The 18,420-nt window shown below is 34.3% G+C and overlaps 1 protein-coding gene and 2 non-coding genes across 6 annotated transcripts in view; 1 reads left to right on the plus strand and 2 right to left on the minus strand.

Annotated features, from left to right (window-relative positions):
- The window catches only part of Lrch2 (leucine rich repeats and calponin homology domain containing 2), a 99,157-nt gene that overhangs the window by 2,745 nt on the left and 77,992 nt on the right, over positions 1–18,420 (minus strand). For 2 of the 4 annotated variants that reach the window (XM_077106552.1, XM_077106550.1), the window contains 6 exons: positions 17,628–17,672; positions 13,731–13,781; positions 10,336–10,393; positions 9,253–9,365; positions 8,899–9,036; positions 8,341–8,418 (listed from right to left, as the gene is read on the minus strand). In XM_077106552.1, the coding sequence (XP_076962667.1) occupies positions 8,341–8,418; positions 8,899–9,036; positions 9,253–9,365; positions 10,336–10,393; positions 13,731–13,781; positions 17,628–17,672 (483 nt within the window). The remainder of the gene's footprint in view (positions 1–8,340; positions 8,419–8,898; positions 9,037–9,252; positions 9,366–10,335; positions 10,394–13,730; positions 13,782–17,627; positions 17,673–18,420) is intronic. The other 2 variants (XM_077106553.1, XM_077106551.1) reach the window with 1 other exon arrangement.
- On the plus strand, positions 1,277–1,349 carry Trnaa-ugc (transfer RNA alanine (anticodon UGC)). Its single transcript has one exon. It is a non-coding gene; the product is annotated as a tRNA-Ala (tRNA).
- LOC143639582 (small nucleolar RNA SNORA35) lies at positions 13,252–13,379 on the minus strand. The gene has a single exon (XR_013154729.1). It is a non-coding gene; the product is annotated as a small nucleolar RNA SNORA35 (small nucleolar RNA).

Genomic DNA, 18,420 nt, shown 5'->3' on the forward strand with positions numbered 1-18,420 from the left:
TGCCTTTCTTGAAACCTTACCTCTTCCTTATGTTGTATGACCTCATTCTTTTTATTTCTTCAACTTTTCTGACAGCAAATTGTGCAATAGCTTTCATTAGCTTTCATCGATCCTATTCTAATATCCTAAATGCTTCCAAGGATTCTGTTGTCACTCTCTTCTCTTTTTACACTGTATCCATTCCTTGGTATTTTCATCTATTCTCTTAGTTTTAATTATCCCTCATAATGACTTCCAAATCTTCATTTCCTCCCCAAAATCTCTCTATCAAGCAAATGCCAACTAAACAGCCAAACATGTGTCCAATAAACATATAAAAATCAATATGTCCACAACAGAACTACTTCTACTAAATTAGTTTATCCTTCTGTATTTTATATCTTGGTTAGTAAAAAACTATTCAATTTCTACCAATATAAACATAGAAATCATAGTAGCTTTCCCTGTCTTCCTTACTCCCTTAATCTATTCATCAAATACCACTGATGATATCTTTTAAAGAGTTCTCAAAAACTATGCTGTGCACAGAGGTATGTGCCTGTAATCTCAGAGACTTGGAAGGTTGAGGCAGGAGAATTGCAAGTTCAAGGCCAGCTTCAGCATTGTAGCAAGACCCTATCTCAGAATAAAAAATAAAAAGCATTGGAGGTGGAGCTCAGTGGTAACATGCCCTTGGGTTCAATCCCCTGTACTTCAAAACAAACAAAATAAATAAAAGAGTTCCCTAAAAACTATCTTCTCATCTCCATTTTTATTGCTCCATTTAGTGTTCTCATGGTATTTTACATACTTATTCAAATCACCACTGAAGAGTATAATGAGTAAAGGAGAAATGTTTCAAATCAGGGACTTTAGTACCTACCTTAGAAACTAGAAAAAGAGCAAATTAAATCAATGCCAAACAGAAAGAAGGAAACAATGAAGATGACAGAGAAAAATGCTAGAAAGAAAAAAAAAAAAAAATCAATGAAACCAAAATGTAGTTCATTGAGAAGAATTTTAAAAATTCATAAGCCTTTATTTAGGCCAATCAGGAAAAAGAGACTTAGCAATATCTGTAATAACAGAAGTGACATCACAAGATATTCTACAAATACAATGATAGTAAGGAGATACTATAAACAATGTTATAAGATAAATTTGACAAATTAGAAGAAATGGTTAAATTCTCTGAAAGATAAAATATACTGAAACTCACACAAGAATAGATAACCAGAATAGATCTCTATCTGTTAAAGAAATTTAAACTGTAGTATAAAACACTTCCACAGGGGCTGGGAGTATAGCTCAGTTGGTAGAGTGCTTGCCTTGCGTGCATAAGGCCCTGGGTTCAATCCCCAGTACCATTAGATGAAAGAAATGATATCAATTCTGCCCAAATGTTTAAGAAAAATCAAGAGGAAAGGAATACACATTCCAGGAAGTTGGCACTACCTTAATACCAACAAAGACATTAAAAGAAAACTAAAAACCAGTATCCCTATAAACATACAAGCAAAAATCTAAACAAAATTTTAACAAACTGATCCGATAATATAAAAAAGCAATAACAACATCAAGAACAAAACCCACCACGATCAAGTGGGGTTTAATCTAAGAATGCAGGGTTGAACTAACATTTGAAAATCAATGAATGTGATTTATAATAGTAACAAACTAAAATGAAAATAACATGTTCACATCAGTTCATGAAGAAAAAGCATTTGATGAGTTCATTTATTCAGGGACGGGGTAGGGAGTTAGCAATGCTGGTGGAATGTGATGGACATCATTATCCAAAGTACATGTATGAAGACACAAATTGGTGTAAACATGCTTTATATACAACCAGAGGTATGAAAAATTGTGATCTATATGTGTAATGTGAATTGTAATGCATTCCTCTGTCACTTATTTAAAAGTAAAAGATAAAATAAAATAAAAAAGCATTTGATGAAATCCAAGATCCATTTGGTAAGAACTTTAGGAAACTAGGAATGTAAGAGTACTCCCTAAACCTCATACAGATCATCTGTGAAAATCTCACAGCTAACATCGTACTTAAGGGTGAAAGACTGAAATTGTCCTAAAAAAATCAGAAGACAAGGATGTTCATGTTTCCCATTTGTATTCAACATTGTGCTAGGATATCTGGCCAGGGTAATCAGACAAGACAAGATAAGACAAGAAAATACATTCAGATCAGAAAGAAAGAAGAAAAGCTGTTTCTATTCATAGAAAATATGAACAACCATATACAAAATTCTGTGAAATCTACAAAAAGCTACTAAAACTGATAGATACATTTAGCAAGATTGTAAGATATAGATTAATATATAAAGACTGATTATGTTTCTATATATTAGAAACAAAGAGTGAGATATTAAATTACAACTGAACAATCACATACAACAGCATGCAAAATACGAAAGTATAAAATACTTCAGGACAAATACACAAGATCTATACAGTAAAAACTACAAAACATTGTTGAGGGAATTAAAGAATACCTTAGTAAGGATATACTTGGTGTATGGAAAGACTCAATATTGTTATCATTCCACCTATGTTGTTCTATATGTTAAACATAACTTCTATAATAAACTAATTTTTTAAAATTTTTGTGTAGAAGTTGGCAAAATATTCTAGATTTATATGGAAATATAAAAGACCAAGAATAGCCAAAATAGCTATAAAAATGAAGAAGAAAGTTAGAGTGCTAATACTATTTGATTTTAAAATGTGTAGTAAGCAAGATGTTGTTTTACCAATGTACATACAGGGGGAAAAAATGTCAATGGAGCAAAATAAAGAATCCAGAAACAGACCCACAGATAAATGGACAAATGGTTTTTGATACAGAGGCAAAGGAAGATGAATGGAGAAAGAATAGATTTTTAAACAAATTTTGCAGGAAAAACTGAATGCAGGGAAACTCCTCAAACTCATGAAAGGGCATCTACAAAAAAACCACAGTTGATATCATACTAAAAGATGAGAGATTAAATGCTTACAATCAAGAACAAAGTAGTGCATACCTGTAATCCCAGTGGCTCAAGAGGCTGAGGCAGGAGGGTCACAAGTTCAAAGTCAGCCTCAGCAACTTACTGAGGGACTAAGCAACCTAGCGATCCCCTATCTCTAAATAAAATATAAAAAAGGGCTGGGGATGTGGCTCAGTAGTTAAGTGCCTCTGGGTTAAATCCCTGGTACCAAAAAAAAAAAAAAAGAATGTCGATAGGAAATAAACAATTGAGAGTCTTTACATTTATGGTCAACTAACTTCTGACAAGGGTACCAAGACAATTCAACGAGAGGAAGAAAAGTCTTACCAACAAATGGTGCTAGGAAAATAAACATCTGCATGTAAAAGAATGAATTTGGAACACTACGTCACACCATGCACAAAACTGTACTAAAAAAATGATCATAAACCTAAATGTTAAGCACAAAACTATAAACTTTTAGAAGAAAATATAGGTGTAAATCTTCATGACCTTGAATTAAGTAATGTCTTCTTAGCTATACTATCAAAATCACAAGAAACAGAAGAAAAATGAATAAACTGTATCTCAACAAATAAAAAACTTTTGTGCTGCAAATGATATAAGAAAGTGAAAAGACAACCCACAGCATAGGAGAAAATAAATGCAAATCCTGTACCTCACAAGTGATTTGTATTTGGAATATATAAAGAATACCCATGACTCAATAACTATAAGATGAATAATCCAATTAATAAATGGATGCAGGTTTTGAATACAAATTTCTTTAAAGAATATGCACAAATTATCAATAAGCATATGAAAAGATGTTCAACATCATTTACTATTAGAAAAATGCAAGTTGAAAATATAATGAGCTATTACTTTGTACCTGCTACAATAGCTAGGATAAAAAGGTAGACAGTAACCATTGTTGGTGAGGATGAAGAGAAATTAGAACCCTAACTCATTGCTGGTGGGTATGTAAAATGGTGCAGCCAATTTGGAAAACATTTTGGCAGTTCTTCAAAAAGACGAACATAGTTACCTTGACCTAGTAATTCCCCTCCTAGGTTTATAACCAGGAGAACTGAAAATAAGTGTTCAAATGAAAACTTGTTCTTAGATGTTCACAGCAGCATTATTTATAATAAATGATGAGTGGTAACAACCCAAATGTCCATCAACTGACAAAGTCAAACAAAATGTGGTATATGCATGCAATGGAATACTACTCAGCATTAATAAGAAATGAAGTACTGTTTTATGTCACAACACAGAAACCCTGAAAACATTATACTAAGTGAAAAAAGTCAGACACAAAAGGCTCCATAATGTATGATTTCATTATAAGTAATGTTCAGAATAAGCAAACACACAGAGACAGAACAGGAAGGGATAGTCAATGCGTAAGGGGTTTCTCTCTAGGGTAACAAAAATATTCTAGAAATATTCTAATCTAATCTAAAATATTGGATTATTATGACTGTTGCCCAATTCTGTGACTATACTGAAAAACATTTAATTGTATGTTTTAAATCAACGAATGCTATGTATGTTAATTATATTTCAGGAAAGATGTTAAAAGAACAATCAATGCATGAGCCCAATCCCAGGCTGAAAAAAGAACTTTAGCTTTGACAATATGCAAGAATTAACTCAAAATTGATCATAGACATAAAACGTAAAACCTAAGATTAAAAACTTCTAGAAGTAAACAGGAGGAAATCTTTGTGACTTTGGGTTATGAAAAGATTTCTTAGGTCTGAGAAAAAAGATAATCCACTAAAAAAAGAAAAAAAAAAAAAAAGACAAACTGTACTTCAAAACTTTAAAATGTCTGCTCTTTGAAAGACACAGACAATCCAAAACCTAGGATACAGTATCTGCGAGTCACAGGTCTTATGAAGAACTTGGCCATAATTTATGAAGAACAACCCAATTTTAAAAATAGATAATTATTGGGCTGGGATGTAGCTCAGTGGCAAAGCACCTGCCTTGCATTCACAAAGCCCTGGGTTCAACCCCCAGTTAAAAAAAAAAAAAAAAAAAAGACAAAAAAAAAAAAGAGAGAAAAATACATAAAATATTTTAAAAATCTATATTAAAAGGCAAGTTATAGTAAGTAATAATAATAGATAAAAGGTTAGAAAATACACTTCCAAAAAGAAGATACACAGATGGCAACTAAATACTTGAAAAGATGATCAATACTGTTAGTCTTCAGGGAAGTGCAAATTAAAATTGTATTGGAAGGCCAATAAATACCTATTTACAATGACTAAAAACTTAAAAACGTCAGTCATACAGAAGTGGTGAGGATATGGAGAAAATGAAATTTCATATACTGCTGATAATACTGTGAAATGGTACAACTGGTTTAGAAGAGAATTTTGTACTTTCTTAAAATGTTAAGCACCTACCTACTAAAGGCTGCAGGTATTCCACTGCCAAGTATTTACTAAAAATTAAAGAATACACAAAGAATCCACACAAAGACTTATACACAACTGTACACAGCAGCTTTATTTTTATCCCTAAAACTGGAAACAATCCCAATATCTACCAACAGGCCAATGGATCAACAAATTGTAAAATTCTACTCAGAAACAAAACAGAATGGCCTATTTAAATATGCAACAACACTGACATGTCTTAAAATAATCATGCCAAGTAAAAGAAAAAAAATCAACACACTGTATTACTGCATTAATATAAAAACTCTAGAAAAATGCAAACTAATCTATGATGTTATAAAGCCAATTAGTGGTTGCCTAGAGAAGGAAGGATTGCAGAGGGAGAGGAGGAAACTTTTGAGGATAATGGATATGTTCATTACTTTGATGGTGATGATGATTTCATGGTATATGTATATATCAAAATTTATTAGGGTTGAGGATGATAGAGTGCTTGCCCAGCATGTGTGAGGCCTTGGATTCAACATCCCAGCACCACATATCCCCAAAATGGATAAAATCATATACCTTATTTACATGTCCTTTATTTTACACCTATTATATCACAATAAGGATGTTAAAAACTAGAAAATATCCTAGAACAAAAAGAATTAAGTGAAAAAGATTGTATATTACCACTTATGTGTTCATGAAAACAAAAATTCTTAAAATGAAAATGCAAAATAAGAAAATAAATGTAATGTAATAATAGCTGGAAAAAAACTGTCCTAAGTTTTCTATTTTCTCATTAAGAGTATGGGCACAAAAAAGAATTAACTAAGATCTTTAAGAATTAAAAATTTAAGGGCCTGGGTATAGCTCAGTTAGTACAGTGCTTGCCTCACATGCACAAGGCCCTGGGTTCAATCCCCAGCACCACATCATACACACACAAAAATAAATAAATAAATATTTAAAACATCATATGTTAAGCATAGAAAAAAGGTAATAATAATTCCTGCATTACATATACACTACATTTGCTCCCTTGAAGATAGAGGCTAAAATGGAATCTGAAGACTAGATTATGATGACACTGTTCAAAAGACCTAACAAGCACAATTGTATTCTGTTTACAGTGTGATTTCCCTCACCAGTCAGTCATGTTAAGGTTGGGTTTGTAAAACTTTTTGTTTTAAATGCAACATTTTTATTAAACATTTTTGTAAATTAGGGTCTAATTTCCAATTTCCAACCTTAATTTCCAATATATATTTATAATACTGCTTTTGTAACAGACCAACACTCTGGAAAGACATATTTCACAGAATTGCTTTCACCTTCCCTCCCTAATCTTTTAGATGGACACAATAATCTTGTAGATGGACACAATATCTTTGTTTTACTTATTTTTTTATTTTTTTTATGTGGTGCTGAGAATCAAACCCAGTGCCTCACACATGTGAGGCAAGTGCTCAACCCCTGAGCTATACAAACTTTTATATGGTAGTCTAAACTCCTGAAAGAGGTCTCTGAAATGTTCCTTCTTTCCTCAGCTTCTAGGAATTGACTTGCAGAAAGGCAATGCAGCTGTCTGGAAGGAAAATGGCAGGTTGAAGCCAGGATTCCTTTCAATGAGGAGGAAAACAGGAGCCCAGGAAAGGAAAGACGTGCCCATTATCTCATGTGGCCTCATTTTCCCCCATAAAAACTCTTCAGGCTGGCTGGGGATATGGCTCAAGTGGTAGCCTTGGCATGTATGGGGCATTGGGTTCGATCCTCAGCACCACATAAAAGTAAAATAAAGATGTTGTGTCCACCAAAAACTAAAAAATAAATATTAAAAAATTCTCTCTCAAAAAAAAAAAATAAATAAATAAACTCTTCATGCCCTTGAGCCCTCTGAGATAGAGATTTCAAGGGGGAAGGAATCCTCTTTGTCTTCTTCGGGGCTGACTTTGAATAAACCCGTTTCCTTTCACCAATTTTGGTCTCCCTAGTCTTTGGGTGAGCATCGAACAATAGAACCTTAAATTCGGATAAAAATTTAATCATTAATTTTATAACACTGTAATTATTATGTGAAACACAAGCTAATTTCCACAAATTTCAAAGTTTGCCCTTGCAGACATTATCATACTAGGCACTAACATTTTCAATATCATTTTAAATAAAGCTTAAAATGCTGTTACTCTAATGCCAATCTTCCAGTCAGAGGTCTATCCATTGATTAATAGAGGAATCTAAATGTTCCCCAGCAAGAAAAAAAAAATGATAGTAGCATTGCCATTACAACCAAACTGTAGTATGGCTACTACAGCTGTTTTATAAATTGTTTTTAAAAACAACTTGAAAACATTTATTACACAACTTCTGCAATTATCTACAGCAACATAGTAAAAAGAAGGTACTGTAACAGCTGCTCCTTTCAAACTGGAAAACTTATAACAATAGCTGAGTCAGCTATTGTCATGATAACCTGGTTAAGCTATCTCTCCATCTCAACCGCCCAGAGGCAATCACCTCATGCTGATAATGGAAGTTAAACAGAAACTGCTCCCCAAAGCCCTAGCTCCTGGCACCAGGATGCCAAAAGAACCTGAAAAAACAGATTTGTAACTCCACACAGTCTGGTGTATAGGCATATCTCTGAGCTCCCTGCTTTTGTTCTTTTTTCCTATTCAATACTAAACTTCTATGTGTTCAGGGAAGGCAAATTAGCTGTGATCCCAGTTTATATGAAAATACAAATGAATTCATTTTTTATATCATTTTTCTTTTAATTGCAATATAGGTGGGCAACCAAATCCAGCCCACGGAACCCCCAAAGCCAAGCCTCTGGGTTGGGGGGCGGGGATTAACACCAGGAGACAGTATCATTGTTCATATTTTGAAAACATTATTAAATGCTATTTTGAAGGCTCTAATTTGCATGCAACAAATTAATATTTAAATAATCATTCTGTTGGATAAATAATTACCTGTGAGACACCCAACTTTTTACAAGCATCAAGAAAATTTTCTACATTTCTTCGACATTTTGCCATGCTTAGCTTGGGCTGTAAAGTAAGGTTGGGGGAAGAAAGATTTATTTTCAAGCATTTTTATACAGAACTTAACCAAAACTGAAATTTTAATTTATTGAGGTACAGTCTATTATTTAAAGACTGTTATAGGAAGCTATATTTTCCTGTGATAAATAGAAAGCCCAGTGTCCATTTTTAGAATATAGTATTTAGCCTTAATTGGATCCAATTGTAGCCATATTAATTTTAGCCCTTCCCTTTTCCCACCCCAATTTTAAAATTAGCTCATCATGTAGATTAGAACCCCCAGCTCCTCCAATCAAAAGCAAAGGGCAGCACTGCATTAAGGATAAAAACTGCCTGCCCAGGTGTGTATACTAGACAGGTTCTGGTAGCATGCCCTTCTGGTAGGAGTAAATGCCTTGTCCACCCACTTTTGAGCACTGGTGTTTGATTTCTTGTGGCACCTCGGTATTTCTAACAGTCCTTTGGAGAACTATAGACAAAACTTACCACTGCTGGTGATGGTACATGAATACTAGCTACAGAGCGTGGCCTTATATGATTGGCTAAATGGCAAAGGACAACCCCATCCATCAGTGCAGCTCCAATGTCATCAGGCAAAATAACTTTTAACCTGGATTCAAGATTCTATAAAGAAATGGATACAAATCAGATATTTTACCTAAGCATATATTAAATATTTATATTACTAATTGTTATTTAATCAAAAAATTTTCAAAAACATTGAAAATAAACCCATATACCTCAGTAATTTTTCTAAGTTAAACCCATTTCTATAAAGCAAGTCTTTTTTTTTTTTTTTTTTTTTGTCTTTTTTGGAACTGGGGGTCAAACCCAGCTTACATTACGAAGTTGTCTTATTTGCTCTCGTTCTTCCCTTAAGTGTTCCATCTTTCTTCTCATTGTAAATCCTGGATCTGCAGCCCCATATTCCTGGCGAGATGAGCGGCTAAAAGCTTTATAAAACAGAAATTTACCAACTTATTTCAAAGCTAATTAAAGGAACAACCACTGATGGAAAAAGAAGCATGACAAAAAGAATCAGTACAAAATTACATAAATCACTATGACTTACTAATACATTCAAAATATTTTCCAAGTGTATCTTTGAATACCACCTATATAACTGAAAGCAACAGAGAACAAAAGTATAATGATTTCTATCACCGACACATGTTCTTACTTAAACATGTTATTAGATACTTATGATCCAGGTTAAATATGAGTACTGAACATATGTCAACCTTTATCTTTTTTTTTTTTTTTTTAAAGAGAGAGGTGAGAGAGAGAGAGAGAGAGAGAGAGAGAGAGAGAGAACTTTTTTGATATTTATTTTTCAGTTTTTGGCGGATACAACATCTTTGTTTGTATGTGGTGCTGAGGATCGAACCCGGGCCACACGCATACCAGGCGAGTGCGCTACCGCTTGAGCCACATCCCCAGCCTCAACCTTTATCTTTAAAGAAAAAAAGGAAATTATTTTTGAAGGTCAATATAGTTATTCAGGAATAAAAACTATAATTCAATACCTTGCCAAGTAACATGGATCCATTTTCTTTTGGGTTTGCCAAATGTGAAAAGATCCCTTTTTGAAAAACTATAATATAATGGAGTGTTATAATTTCAAACAGTGTTTGGTCTGCTGGCAAAGGGGTCATTCTACTGTGTGTGTCACAGCACAGTAGAAATAAGACTGCAATATATCTAAGCCAAAGAGCTGAGGTCTCAGGAGCTTGAAGGTAAAGAGGAAGAAAGAAATGGGAATGGGAATTGGAAAGACAAGTTTAAGAGAAAATCACTTTTAGGAGAGGGGAAAGAATCTATGGTGTAATTAAAACTATGGATATTACAAATGGATATTACAAAGTTGGGATATTACAACTTGAAACATAACCAATTAATTTGATTTAAAGAATATATATTTACCTGATCTAGGCTTTAAGCCAAAGGGACCATGTGAAAAGCCATCAGTTCTGTCATATTCCTAAAAACAGAAAACAAATAAAAACCCCTTTTCTTTCAAATAATCAAGATGCTTATTCATATCCGTTCCAATTTGAAGAATTACATATTTTTTCCATGACAAGTGGAAAAGAGAAAGGCAACTTGCATTTCAATTTAAGCTGATACATTTTACTTTTAAAAGGTCAATAAATACTTGCTAGCTGACCTGCCTACATATGCCTTTAAATACTGTCTCACAGTATGAGGAAAAAGAAATTATTAACCAAAGTATATAAATAGATATTATTTTTTGAAAAAAGGAACCAGATTAAAGTCTCCAAAATAGTGAAGTATGCTTCAATGAAGAGATATGTGAATTTACCAACTCAGTATCTATGTGTTTTTTGTTTGTTTGTTTTTGTGGTACTGGGGAGAGAACCCAGGGGCCCTATGCCACTGAGCTGTATCCTTGGCCCTTTTATTTTATTTTAATTTTTTTTTTTTTTTTTTTTTTTTTTTTTTGGTACTGGGGATCAAATCCAGAGCTTTGTGCAGGCAAGGAAAGCGCTCTACCAACTGAGCTATATCTCTAGCACCTTATTCCACATTTTTTACTGGTGAATTATAGTTATGCACAATGGTGGGATTTGTTGTTACATATTCATACATGCATATGATATAAAATATAATTTGGCCACTATCTCTCCCCTGCACTTTCCTCCTTCCTCCCCTTCTCTCACCCCCTAGTCCCTTTCTTTTATTCTACTGATTTTATTTTTTGTTTTGGGACAGGCTCTTGCTAAGCTGTGGAGGCTGGTCTCGAACTTGTGATCCTCCTCCTCAGTCCCTGGGACCAATCTTCATATTTACATTAACAGGAGCTGCAGAATGATTGAGGATGATAAATTATTATCTGCTCTATTTGAATGCACTATTTCAAAGTGCTTCTATATACTGTGGTATGCTGGGAAAATATATGTGTTATATTAAACAAATCTGAACTTTGAGTCAGAAAGCTCAGGCTCTGTCTTAAACACACTTAATTTTTCTGTGATTGATTTTTTATCTTTCAAATGAAATTTCTATGAAGAATAAATAAGGTAACTGTTAGGTAGAACTTGACATAGGCAACACCATTTTGAAACATACTCCATCTTAGAACAAGAGTCACCTCACAGTCACTGTGACTTGGCCTGACCTTAAACTCCAGACATACTCCATCATCATGAAAAGAAACCACAAACACTCCGTCATCATACAAAAGAAAATTGTTAGCTGAAATCCTGTAAACACCTGGTCTGACAAGGAACATTGACCACCTCAAAGAATGGAGGTGTCCACCATAAGGACCCTTCCCTGGCCAACCCCTAGCAACAGCCTAATCCCTTCACCCCTTCCCCTATATCTACCCCAGGCTGTAAGTACAAGAGGGGTCGCAGCCTCCACTGGGCCGCCCTCTGCAGGTTTATCCCAAACAAACCTGTATTACTGTTGAGCCACCTCTCATCTCTTTATTTCCTTTATTCCTTTTTTCCTTACAGCAAATACATGAAAGTACTTTGTAAATTATGAAGGGATAAAATAATGTAATCTTATTACATTATTAGTGGCAACTTATTTAATTTGTACAACTCTGGGAAGTAGGCAGGGCCTAGGCTCTAATCACTATTCTGTCATTTATTGATTATGCTTTTTGGGAAAATTATCTGTCTCTTCAGCTATAAAATGATGAAGATGACACCTACTCATGGGACTAATTTTAGGTTCAAACATATTAGTAACACTTTGCTAAAACACTACACTAATTAGTTTTACTATTTCCTTCCTTCTTTTTTCTTCTTCTTCCCTCACCCCCCTCCTCTACTGAGGATTGACCCCATGGACATTCTACCACTGAGCTACATCTCCAGCCCTTTTATTTTTTTATTTTGAGAAAGGGTCTTGCTAAATTGCTGAGGGTGGCCTTGAACCTGTGGTTCTCCTGCTTCAGCTTCTTGAATCACTGGGATTATAGGTATTTGCCACTGGGCCTAGCCTGCCATTTTCTTTTCACATAAAATTGAAACAATTGGAATTCTTTCGATTATTTGAATCTTCTGTCAATTAACATGATATGCAATTCACGTTGAATGTTAGTTGATCTATAAAAACACATGCTTATCACTCTATCCATCCATACTTACTATTTGTCTTCATTTTTTGGTTAAATTGTTATGAATACCTTGCAAAAAATTCACTTTTCCAAATGCAGCAAAAATATATTATAAAAGCAATATAACTTATCTGAGAAAATTGGCACTAATAGTCTCCCCTGTGAGCACCGACCTTGAAATCATAAAGTAGCTAGGCAACAAGGACTAATCACTTACTCTTTATAAATTAAAAGATTTACAAAAGTATGTGACCAAGATTAATTCTAGAATATCCTAATTTAAAGTATTTTCTAAACACACATAAACCATTTTACCTTCCATACAAATAATTTAGAATTGTGTTTATAAAACTCATGCCCAGCAAGTCTATATAAAAGTTTTATAATGCAAATCATCCAAAACAATAGATAGAGAATCCTGGCTCTCTACAACAGTAATGCCACTTACACAGAATGAAATACTTATTCAGTTAATTTGGACCATCCAAACATTTAGATAATATCCTGAACTCACCAATGAATGCATATTTTTCTATTTAATACTGTCAATACACTTTAGAACACTAAGGTAATCTGAATAGAAGAGATACTGTTTAGAAGTTTTAAATTTAAAACTGTGGTAAAGCATGAAGTTAAACTAATTTAGAAGAATCAATCATTCAAACCTCCAGAATATTTAGTTGAGATTTTACAAACTGAGGTTTTCATAGATGGGCTCTCCTTGGGATCCCCTGCCCCTTAAGGAAATGTGTAACCTTTTGTCGATAGGAACAACCCACCTCAGGGATGTTTCTCGTGGAAAAAGGAAGTTTCTCTTGCATTGCTTTCAGACCAATTGGTTACAAAGAAAACCAATGGCCATTGCACAATGCTGTAGTGCCTTTTTCAAAGTAAAATTTTAAAGTTATTAAAATATGGATGAATCAGAAAGCACACATTTCATAGAAGTGCCTTATTTTCTATGATCTACAGATATTTTCCACAGAAAATTACAGATAAGTGATATTTACCATGAATATGTATTTTTAAAATATATTATAGACTAGAAATTTGTACATACTGACCTATCATAGATTTTTAAATAGAGGTGAATACTTTACTTCATGAAAAAAAAGAAAAAGATGAAATTAAAGAGAAAGAGGCAAGGAAGAACCCCATGTAAAACACAGAAAACATATAAAAAACACATACAAACATTTAAAACATATAAAAACAGAACTTGTACCTCAGATGATACTGGAGATTGTGGTGACATATTAGCATTATCACTGTCTTGCTAAAATATAAAAATAAAAAGATGAAAGATGAAATTAAAATATAAAACAATGATTTAAACATATAAAAGGAAACCTGAAAATTGTTTTGATCAACTGCTAAAGGAAGAGTCTAGATTATACCATCTAACATCTTGCAATTCAAAATGTGTTCTGTGAACCAACAGCATAGGCATTCTCTGAGAGTTTGTTGGAAATGCAGAATTTGAGGCCCCAACCAATACCAAATCAGAATCTACATAAAACTCCCAAGTAATTCATTAATTATTTTAAAGTTTGAGAAGTACTATCTACACACAAGCGTAATGATGTTACAATTTGAGACATGTAAATGATGACATGCAAAAGTTCCATCACACCAAATTATGTGAATCAATATATGCTTATAAATACTTAATTGAATAAATCATGAAATGGTCCATAATTTTTGAATAACTATTCTACTGCCAACCACATACAAAATTTTGACATTCAACCTGTAATGTGCACAACACATTGAACATTTACTCATTCAACAAATGATTATGATTAGCTACTATGTCAGACACTGGAAGACACTGGGAGTATCGATTTTTTTTTTCCTTTTGGTACTGGAGACTGAATCCAGGGCCACTTTACCAATAAACCACATCCCCGGCCATTTTTATTTTTATTTTTTAATTTTGAGACAGGGTCTTACTAATTTGCTGTGGGTCTTGGTAAATTGCTGAGGCTGACCTTGAACCTATGGTCCTCCTGCCTCAGCCTCCAGAGCCTCTGGGATTACAGGCATGCACCAGTGCACCCAGTTATAGGAGTAATGAAATTTAGTAAAATATTATCTTTGAAGAATCTCTCAATGTAGAGGGAAAATAGATTTATGTGTGCAGATAATACAACATGCTTAACTCTATGCATGGGATATTATGAGGCACAGATAAAAGGACTTTAGGGAAGAGCAGGGATGAAAGAAGGCTTAACCACTGAGTCACATCCCCATCCCATTTTAGTATTTCATTTAGAGACAGAGTGTCACTGAATTGTTTAGGGCCTCACTAAGTTGCTGAGGCTGGCTTTGAACTTGCGATCCTCCTGCCTTAGCCTCCTAAGCCGCTAGGATTACAGGCATGCGCCACTGCCCTGGCAAAGTTGAATATTTCTTAGTAAGGGAATGGCCCACTTGTATTTGTGGTCTTTGAAACAATCATTCTGGTTGCAGTGAGGAAAATAGACTGGAGAATGGAAGAAGAGCAAGGAAGCTACTGCAGTAATGCAAGAAAGAAGTGAAGAGGGCTGTGCCAGGGCAGCAACAGTGAAAAGGAAGGTGGAGAAAATGTATACAAAATATTTCAGTTCCAAAAAATAAATAAATGAACAAAACAGTAGGTCTTGGTGACAAATAGTAAGGCAGATAGGACAAAAATGGGTATGAGGAGACAGGAAGAGTGACTAAACTGAACCTTTAGCTCAGGGTCCAGAAAATGTTTTCTGTAAAAGATTGGGGAGTAAATATTTTAAGTTCTGTGGACCATATGATGCCTATAGCAACGGTTCAAGTCTGCAATTATAATGCAAAAGCAGTCATAGGAAAATGGAGGGCCACATTAGGCCCTGGGCCATAGTCTTTTAATTTCTGCTTTAACTGCTGGGTAAATAGTGGATTCCACTCACTCAGTAGATCTCAAACTCAGCTACCCATTAAACTCACATGGGAAACACATCATTGTCCAGGCTACTCCACATTGTACCACGGGTCAATTAAATCCAAGTATCTTGGGGTGAGACCCAGGCATAGGTATTCTTTAACGCTCACCAGGTGATTTCGATGTATAGCCAAGGTTAAAAAATGCACCACTGAAAAACTGTGCTATGAAGCAAAGATGAAAAACAAAAATAAAAATAAAACCATGCTGAGTCCTAAATATGATGGATATAAGATTATAAGGACCTGAACCATGGGCATGTGGCACATACCTGTAATTGATAGGAGACAGACAGACATGAGTGGTGGGAACACTAGGTTAAGGGAATAATTCTATAAACATGCTTTCTTTTCCAAGAAGCAATTTACCTGCAGTACTGCCTGGCTTAAGCCCATAGGATATGCTACATTCTTCAGAAAACAACCTGTTATCTGCAGGAGAAATGCAGGCCAGAGTGTAAGTTACCCTGAAAAGGGAGACTTTTGTAATCCTTACACAGACTGGATCCCAGAATTCAGGGAGATAAGGATAATTCTTTCTTACCATAAAATCTGTAAGAATTTATGTTTAAGAATCTTAATTAGAACCAGTCAGTCCAGGCCAAAGTGACCTAGAGTTGTCATGGCAGTGGAGACTTGAAAGTCTGATGTCACTCTGTTGTCAGTCAAAAATCAAGAAGTGGATCTTGGTGGAATTCTCTGGAAACTTCTCAGGATCCCCAATAAAACTAGAGTGCAGGAGAGCCATGCTGTTCCTCTCCAAGAGGACCTACTCTCTCCCTTGAGAATGTCACTTTTCCCATCCCTTTTAATAAACTAATTTCTGCTACTCTGAGTGACATGTCTGAAATCTTTCTGACTTGATAAAAAGAACTAGGGTATGAAGTGGGAGTCTTTCATGCTGCCTCTGTTTTCTGGAAGGCCCCACCCCTGTAACATAATCACAGCAATTCAGGAGGCTGAGGCAGGAGGATTGCAAGTTCAAGGGCAGCCTCAACAACTTAACAAGACCCTGTCTCAAATTTTTTAAAAAATTGAATAATAAAAAGGGCTGGGTACCATGTAGCTTGGTGATAGTGTGTCCCTAGGTTCATTCCCCAGTGCCACTAAATAAATAAATAAATAAAAAAGATTACAAGGGCAGGAGGCTCAGGGGAGAAGTGGGAACTAGAGACAAACCTGAGAAACTTTGAGAGCTGATAAAAGTACTCTAGAGACCATATAGTGGACTATGATCTGGGGAACAATAATATTTAAGGGACACACTGTGATCTTGCAGAACTACTGTAATGGAAATAAAGTGGGCAGATATATAGCTTTTGGCATTACTATCTTTTATTCATCTCAGTAAATTCTACTGGAAAGGACATGAAGAGGCATTGGTATTTGGTCTAGGAAAAAATAAATCGTCTAGCTCTATTATTTTGCCGTGTGTGTGTGTGTGTGTGTGTGTACATTGTTGTTGTTTTTGAGACAGAGTCTCACTAAGTTGCTTAAGGCCCTCGCTAATTGCTGAGGCTGGATTTGAAGTTGTGATTCTCCTGCCCCAGCCTCCTGAGTCACTGGGATTACAGTTGCTGCCACCATGCCCAGCTGCCCTGTGTAATTTTATTTGCTAAAATAAAGGTGTTTTCAGAAGCCCTGCCAAGTAACCAACATCAAACTAACTACCAATTTCTCCAACCAAAAACTACACAAAACTTAGATATTTATGGTAATAAGAATGTAGTATTTCAACATTGTTAGGCTGCTGCATTAGAAAATTTTGTGGCAATGTATAAACTGAAAAATCCAACTTAAAATTCTAAATAGTGAACACAGTTTGTAGAAAGAGTTCCTAAAAAAATTTCAATTCACCACAATGCTGATTTAGAAAGATAAAAGATGGAAACAGGTAACAAAATCAAAATTCATGGATTATAGAGTTCAAGACAAATGATAATAAAATTCAAAACTATTAGAAACTGTTTTCTAAGGGACATACAGACATTACACAATTAAACTAATAATTATATAATGATGCTCTGAAGATTTTAGTATTGGAGAAAATCCATGCATTAAACTAATAACAAAGACACTGAAAGATGGATTACATTAAACTCTAATTGAGCCAACTAAATATGAAAAGTAAACATTTCAAATAAGTATATTACCCTCTTTTCCTCACCTCATCATTTTCATTGCCACTTGAACTCTTCCTCGCTGATTTATACTGAAAAACATTTAAAATACATTATTTTTCTTGAACATGTGAATTCTCTACTAGTAAATTATATGTGAGATTTATTCATATTTTGGTATTTTATTAAATTACCTAATATTAACCTTAAGCATATAACCAGCTTAAACCATCCTACTGTTAACATAGATAATGCTTTCCTACATGTAAGGCACTGTTCTAAGTACTTTAAATATAGCAAGTAACATTCCTTCCTAAGCCAATTGCACTTCCTATTCATTTAGGTTTAAGATCTGAGTGTTGTCTTAGAATCTTCCTCTTTCTTATTTCACTATATTCAACACATCATCAACTCAATTCATTTTGCAATCTCTGACTTACCTCTTGTGAATGTTTACAACTACCACACTATTCCAGACTCTCATAATCTCTCACCTGATCTATAATCTCACTATTCTAAGATGCCATCTATTGTCAATAAGTCTACTAATTTCAAGTTTAAAAAGAGAACCGAATTAAATGTATATAATGATTATACAGTAATAGTAATAATGACAATAGCTAACATACTAGTGCTTATTATATAGCAGTGCTGACTGAAGTCCTTATAATCTTCCCAAAAGTGCTATTTAATCTTCATAACAACCCTATATATCCCAAGTACTATTCTCCCTGTTTTATAGTGAGAAACAGAGATAATGTGCTCAATATATATATAAAAAAAATGGTAATATGTGACTAAATGCTTCTTAGAATTAAGGAAATACAGTAGACAATCACT

Source organism: Callospermophilus lateralis, chromosome X (genome assembly GCF_048772815.1).
Source record: "Callospermophilus lateralis isolate mCalLat2 chromosome X, mCalLat2.hap1, whole genome shotgun sequence".
NCBI classification, from domain to species: domain Eukaryota; kingdom Metazoa; phylum Chordata; class Mammalia; order Rodentia; family Sciuridae; genus Callospermophilus; species Callospermophilus lateralis.